Genomic DNA, 7,703 nt, shown 5'->3' with positions numbered 1-7,703 from the left:
ATAAAACTATGAGATGTTCATTTCTTTGTGAGTGAAAAATGTACAACTTTCCTGCCATGTATTGTCTTTCTCTTGATGTCTAGAATAAATTCAGATAATGTCACACAAATGATAATTTTGATCTAGTACATTCAAAGAGGGAGATGGCTATTTTATTATAATAATATTTAAGTTTACAATGTCTGCTTTTCTTATTTTGAGTCCAGTGAGAATTTTAGTGAATAATCTAATATATACCAATTTCTGGAGTTGGAGTATATTAAATCCTAGGAATAATGGAAAACACTTCTAGCATTTATAAAAGAAAGCAATCAAATAGGATCTGATCCTGCCAGGCAGTCTTTTCTGCTAAGGGACCCTTATCTTAAGACACTGACATCTAGAGTGATTCAGCCAATATAATAAAATTTGAAGCAAATAAGACTTTTTGTAGGGGATTCCTGAGAATTTGCTGACATACTGATCAATATACCAGGCATTATTTTTTAAGATTCCATAGAAAGTCTTTGGAGTCAATAATTATATTTTATAATTTGAGAGAATTAACAGTACAAAAATTTAAGGGAATTTAACAATATAACTTTAGAAGTATTTATCTTTTCTTTATAACTAAACAAATTAGTATCTGGTTGGGTCCATCAATAAAAGAACATATAATTTCTTCAGATTTTTAATCTTCTACTTCCAAGATAAGGGATCACTTAGACCCTGGAGTTTCTTTTTTTCTTTTTTAAGTTTTATTCTGTGAAAGACACCATTATAATGATAAATTCAAGACTTAAAGAGTAAAACAAAGCCAAATAATCACATTAAAAAATCTAAGAAAAATTTTAATACTCAAAATATTTTTTTATTTTAAAATGCTCTCAATTCTTGTTTATGATGTTAAATATTTTGAATTTCCTTGTACTGAATACTTTGTGGGTATGGCAGTAAAAAGCAGGTGTCTGATTGTCTCATGGTCGTGCTAACAAGGCATGGGTCATGAAATTGACCAAGCAGCTGTTCAGCTTCCTTTGAACATCCTAATGATGGCTTTGTTTTCTGTAACTAAATAAATGGTCATGACCTACAATTGCATAATAACAGACACATCCATCTACCACTTCCTTAAATCCATTAACAATTTTATTTTTCTTCACATCAACCCTCCCTCCACAGAACACATAGCACAAAACCTGTCTCCCAACAATTCCTTTTGGACCTTTAATTATACTGATGACCTAACCCCCTCCTAAATTAATCCTGCATTTATATGATGAGCAACAAAAATGAATAATGCACCAAAGGCCATTCTACCAATGAGAGAATCTCAGAATATCAGAGCTGTTAAGGATATAAGAGATTAAATAATCTGATCTTCTCATTTGACAAATGAGGATACCTGAGCCCAGAATCTATTCCTGTCTCAGGCTGCTGGCTTTAAATAGATTAAAAATAAATTCTATACCTAAATCTTTCTATTACCCATACATTACACAATTTGCCTCAAAAGTCCTTCTGAATTGTATAATTATCTTTCTGTCAAATATTTCTTTCTTTCTGAGAACACTTATATTTCAATTCTAAAAAACTGAATTTCACTGGACTTTTGATGTTTCAGAGAAATGTTTAAAACAACATCAAGGAAATCTTTTTTTATATAATTATCATTCAATGGCATGCTCTCATTGAAAATTTCTCCCACGTTATGTTCCTTGCTGTTACTGCTAATGACAATTAGTGCATCATATTTCGTTAATTCCTTCCTAGACTAAGACACTTAGAAGAAAATACTTAATTTCACTTTAAATGAGCAGCGTTTAGTTGCCTAGACTACCTCATATTAATGGAATTAATTGAATTAAGATTATGAATTAGATATAAGTGTCAGCACATCAATGCAGAAAGTGAATTTTTTCCTCAAAGAAATTCTCTATCATGAGCAGACAAGGAAGAGATCACTCACGTATGCATATGTATACACACACACAAACTCAAATAAATGACTTCTGAGAACAAGCCAAGACCAAAAGTGAATCAAAATCTACCAGAAAAGTGAAACACCCTACAAAGGAATATTTTAAAATTACTATTGTAGATGGCACAAGATCAGTTTTTCTAACATTCATGTTTGGCGCCTCCATCCCCTTGGGTGTGGGTTGTAGTTGCAATCAGCTATTGAAAGACAGTAATCAGACCTAGTTTCCATGGACATTATTTCAGAATCATTTCTGGAAGGCTGCCTATAATATGCATATGGCAACGGTGAACCATATTGGGAGTTGGTGGACATATTATTATTAGGTAAAGATGCAACATTATACTCTTGCCTTGCAAATGCGCTCACATTCACCTTCTGGGCTTGAGGAACATAGGACAGTCCCTCGTTCCAATCCTCTGAGTGCCCTGGAAGCACCTTCCTCCTAGCTGCTGAGACCACATTTGCCACAATGGATTCCTGGATGTTTCTGTGTTTAAAGGCATCATCCACTAGACCAAGAGGAGACTTCGCTGCTGTTTCCCAAGGAGTTAGTCTCTTGTTTGCCTTCTCTAGTTCATCAGTTGGTTTGCTAGAGTAGTTATAAGCAGGCTGGAATACCCAAGGAGATGTTGTGGAGATGGTGGGTGGGACTGGTCTTCCAGGAAGAGAAAGGGAGTGTCCAATCTGCTAGAAACAATGAAAATGTTAGTATATCTCATTCATTTTGGTTTGTGCTGATTGACTGTTATTCCAGAGTGATCTTGGCAACATTACTGAGCACTGTAAAAATCAAACCCCCAAAATACTTAGTCCTAAAGCCAAGACAGGCTGCCTCTGCCTGGTGTATTATTAGCTCTGGCCTGGGACTTGGTCCTCACTTAGGACTTTCTTATTGCTCTCCATCTCTGAACCCATAGCCCCAATCACTACCATCTCTCTTGGGCACAACCACCACTGCTGTGACTCTTATCACTGGGAGCTGCCCTTACTTATCTGCCCTCCACATATTCATATCTATATGCACAGCCCACGCTCATTCGGGTCCTGTTTTCCCGGTACAAAATAAACAAAACATATTGACTACCCCAGAAACAGACCATGAGCTACTGGGCTTTTTACTTTTCCCAAGTGACTTCCAATCTGTTATCTTATTTTGGGCCACTGAATATAGCAAAAAATAAATAAATAAATAAATAATTTAAAAAAAAAAAATCCAAGAGCTAGTTAGATGTATTTAATGTTGCTGATCTGAAGGAGTGGATGGACTTATTCTTCTCAAAATCTATTTTACATCGCTGAAGACCATGTGGATCTTCATTTCCTAAGCATGGGATATTACCCATGTCTCAGACAAACACTCCTGCCCCTTGTTTCATCTGAGATTTGCTTTTTTTTTTAGTGTGTATTACATTCCTTACTTTTTTGAGATTTTGTGTCCCTGCAACATTCCCCTGTGTATGTGAAATGTTTGGTTTGTCAGTATGCAGAAATATAATTTACTGAAAGCTCTTGTATTCTCTCTCCTCTTGCCCCTTCTCTATTTCCAGGAACCCTGAAGACTAGTTATCTACATTACGTCCTCACACATTCCTATCTGCATGAACCTCTCTTAGACAAACTTCTGGCAAAAAGTAGCAAATTTACACCTAGGGAAATGAGTCAACTTTAACAGTATTATAACATTGTGTGTTTCTGGAACAAAAAGCATGGCCGTGCTTAAAAATGCACCCAAATTTCATAAATGGTTCCAACAGCTTTTCTTTCTTAACCAAGGCCTTAAATTTAAAGTGAATACCAACACCTGGATTTGACAAACTATCTTAGATTCAAATGGTTTGTTTTTGGTTTTCCGTTAGACACAAAAAGAAGGTAGGTGGTCCATTCTTGGCTTGCATATCAAGAATTAGGGGGTCAATATACTGAATCTTGCCTCTCTCTTTTTTATCATTAAAATATCAGTAATAATGGTTGAGTCCTAACAAATGTTGTTTTCATCAATCTCTTTATCCTAATCTAGATCTAATAATAAGTTCTCTGGACTATATAATCAGGGAGGGGAGAAAAGCCTAATTTTAGTTACCATTTTGGACTTGATTTCCATTTCACATTATTTATGCATTGGTTTCACTCATTTAACAAAAATTTTATTGAACACCTAATACTTCCCAGGCACACTCATCAGAGTCTGGAAATACAAAGATGATTTAAATGAAGTCCTTGCCCTCAAGAAACATGTAACACAGTACTGTTGTTAGCTTTGCAGGGGCAGGTTAGTCAATCATGGAAGGACACTTTAGAGACTCTTTACCTATCTTGACAGGATCAATAGGGAATTTTCTAAACTGTGAGAAATATTAACATTCAATATGATAAAGTCTATCAACTAGATAGACTAGCTAGACTAGCTAAGGCATAAATGTTAATCAGTTGAATATGTGAGTAAAAAGTAGAATTATGAAGTATGATATTGAAAGAGTAAGGCTCTCTGAGGAAAAAAAATTTTTTGAGGAAAAATTTTAAATAGCATCAAAGTTAAAAAAATTCTCCTGTAGAATAACAAATAGGCCAAATATAGTAGCAGTACTGGCTGTGAAGGAAGAGAGAGCAATTACCTCAATGAACAAAATGACTACTACTCTCCTACGGATTCCTCAGACTGCCAAACATGCCCTCATATTCCTTTAAGTGCTAACAATAGTACATAAACTTACAAACTGTCAGAGATGAGAGATGCAAATGTGATATAAATAAATAGTTCTTTAGGTACGTTGTTTCTGTTTGTGCCCAAAATATTACAGGCTTCTGGTCCCTGCCTGCACCCAAACCCCTAATTTTAACGTATTTCCCCAAAGCAATTTTCACATCTTGTTCTTCGGTGCTATTTCCTTCTGTCAGTCTCTGTCCCAAGGCTCAGGCTGTTCTCTGCTTGGCTGGCTAAAGGAAGCCACATGATATACCCTGAGCCAGAAATGACCAAAGGGATCTGAAAATAACAGAGGTGTTTCCTCTATTTTGGAGTTTGAATGTCTGATGGTAGAATCCTAGCATATTATGGGTTAGATCCTTGGTTCTTGTTTCCACCATGGGTTGTATTAGTATCTAAAGAATTTAAATTTTTGATATGTGAGCACTTAACTGTAACCAGTACGTTAAATTAGCATTACGTACGATGTGTCATCAAATTGCTTTTTTCTTTTTGTCTCCTGCCACCCTTTCATTTTTTTAATGTAAGAAGTTTTTCCACTGTCACTAGATGAAAACTTAGTAGGTCCTGTGGCACTCTGCTTTCTTTTAGGAATAGTCCTGTGGTCACTTTAAGTTACCCAAACTAGTTTATTTCAAAATAGAATATTCCATCCCTTGCAGTAACAAACTCCAGTCTCAAGAGTTAAGTCTCTTCTCCCTGGGTCCTGTTTCAGGAAGATCCACTTCCTTCAGGGAAGGCACTGTGGTTGGCTTCTTTATACTTTCTTTCCTCTCTTCCCTCAGCTTGCTAACTGGGACTTCGGGCTTCCTGGGCTTAAAGGACAAGGATGGGGAAGAGACAAAGAGCAGAGGGGAATTTTTACTTGATTTGGTAACATCATATTCTGGCTTTTCACTCTCAGAGCCAGGTAGGCCCAGACAAGGAAACTTTCACGGGATCTTTGAAGATTCCTATCACTGGCGACATTTTTCTTGTAGTCCTCAATTCATGCCAAGTCATCCCTATTCTCACGGGTAACTTGTGACTCATTCTGCACCCACAAGGAAGCTGAAGCTATGAGACGGTCTATTTGAAGAGGCCTCAAGACAACCCCATCCAGCTCTCCTTTTCTCCTGGCCTGCTGTGGTCCATGGGGAACACACATCATTTGCCTTTGGGATGACAGCAGCAGATTTCCTGGTTCTTTGCCAAAACAATTTGTCAGCCCATGTCTCACCATCCAGATTTTTTGGGAGAGTGTCAGACCCCAATCCACTCTGCCTTCCTGTCCTTCCTCATGCAGACATCTCATATCAAGCACTCTAAGAAGCTATTTAAAAAAAAAAATTTTTTTTCTTTTTGAGACACAGAGAGAGTGCAAGCAGGGGGAGGGGCAGAGGGAGAAAGAGAATCTCAAGCAGACTCCATGCCTAGGACACAGCCCGACACGGGGCTCGATCTCACGACTCTGAGATCATGACCTGAGCCAATATTGAGAGTTGGACTCTGAACCAACTGAGCCACCCAGGTGCCCCTCTAAGAAGCTACTTTGAAACTCTTCTCTCACAGGGGTGGAGGTGAGGGGGTAGGACCCTACTCCAAACCCAAACCCCGTGATCTATGGCATCCAGAATTCTTCCTCAAGAAATCCTCTCTCCTTGCCGTCCTCTGATAACCTTTTAACAACCTACACCTGACTGGGGGGTTCCAGCGGGAGTGGCTCCCTGCTGTGTTCTTTGTAGAGTCTGTAGTTTCATCTGAAATCAGACTTTAGTGTACAGCATCTCTGATATCTGAGGGCCTTGGGGTATCTTTCACTTTAATATCCTGTCATGTAACATTACTATTTTCAGAACACTAAGGCCTTTCTCTCATTTTTCTTTTAAAAATGAAATATAGGCTAAAAATAAAAATGATTAATTTCAAGAAATTCAAATAGTCTTAAGAGTTGAAACCTTATACTTCACTCAGGCCTTGCTCTAGAGAAGGGGGTTCACTTGTTTTCAGGGCATCTTGGTCAATCCGTAGGCTTTAACTGTTGAGAACTTCCTCCTTACATTGAACCAACTTTTGCCTCCCATGCTTTTACCCCAGGGATCCTAATAACATAAAACACACCTACTTCCACTTCTATATGCCTTTCTTCACATATTCCCAGTTGCTTCCACACTCTTTAGACACCTTCACCGTCCTATTGCTATCCCTCATTTTCAAACTAAGGAGAAATAACATCTATGGTGGTCATTCTCTCAAGTCTTCTGCATCCTTCTTCCTCAGTTTGTTAGGTAAGGCTAATGCAGATATACTATCTTGATCTTAAGTAGATGTATACACATAAACACAAACACTGAAAGCAAAACAACAAAGACATCATTCAAACTGACTTGGGGCCTTGTCATCTGGCAGATGGCACAGTTCATATTGCATGTAGAACATTCAGTCTGTGTGTATTTAGAGTCATGTGTCCTTTAAGTGTTCAGTGCAGGAAAGTACATGCTAATCTTCAGCCAGTCCAATATAATGGCTGCAGCAACGGCTGCAAAGAACTGAACTCACGAATCACCTGGTGTTATATGTTCCCACCAAAGGCGAAACCCAAAGGAGGCATTTTCCTACCTCTGCCTTTAATAATAGCCAACACTGACAGTTCATACCGTGTGCCAAGTGGTGGCTACTAATTGCCTTACATAGAGCATTTCATATAATTCTCAAAACAAGCCCATGAAGTAGGGCCTATTATTGTCCCTATTTTCAAGGACAAAGACAAGGACAGTGAGACTTAAAGATGGTAAGTAACAAGAAAGAAAGAAAGAGAGAAAGAAAGAAGAAAGAAAGAAAGAAAGAAGAAAGAAAGAAAGAGAAAGAAAGAAAGAAGAAAGAAAGAGAAAGAAAGAAAGAAAGAAGAAAGAAAGAAGAAAGAAAGAAGAAAGAAAGAAAGAAAGAAAGAAAGAAAGAAAGAAAGAAAAGAAAGAAAGAAAGAGAAGAAAGAAAAGAAAGAAAGAAAGAAAAAGAAAGAAAGAAAGAAAGAAAGAAAGAAAGAAAGAAAGAAAGAAA

The 7,703-nt window shown here is 37.4% G+C and overlaps 1 protein-coding gene across 2 annotated transcripts in view; it reads right to left on the bottom strand.

Annotated features, from left to right (window-relative positions):
* Nucleotides 1–868: 868 nt before the first annotated feature.
* SYNPO2 (synaptopodin 2) overlaps nucleotides 869–7,703 on the bottom strand; it is a 163,775-nt gene continuing 156,940 nt past the window's right edge. Inside the window, exon 5 of one of the 2 annotated variants that reach the window (XM_032401095.1) lies at nucleotides 869–2,647. In XM_032401095.1, the coding sequence (XP_032256986.1) occupies nucleotides 2,108–2,647 (540 nt within the window). In that variant the 3' untranslated portion in view covers nucleotides 869–2,107. Of the gene's footprint in view, nucleotides 2,651–7,703 lie in introns of both variants that reach the window. The other variant, XM_032401097.1, reaches the window with a different exon arrangement.

Source organism: Phoca vitulina, unplaced genomic scaffold (assembly GCF_004348235.1).
Source record: "Phoca vitulina isolate PV1807 unplaced genomic scaffold, GSC_HSeal_1.0 scaffold3, whole genome shotgun sequence".
In the NCBI taxonomy this organism is placed as follows: Eukaryota; Metazoa; Chordata; class Mammalia; order Carnivora; family Phocidae; genus Phoca; species Phoca vitulina.
This window is presented reverse-complemented; position numbering and strand designations above follow the sequence as displayed.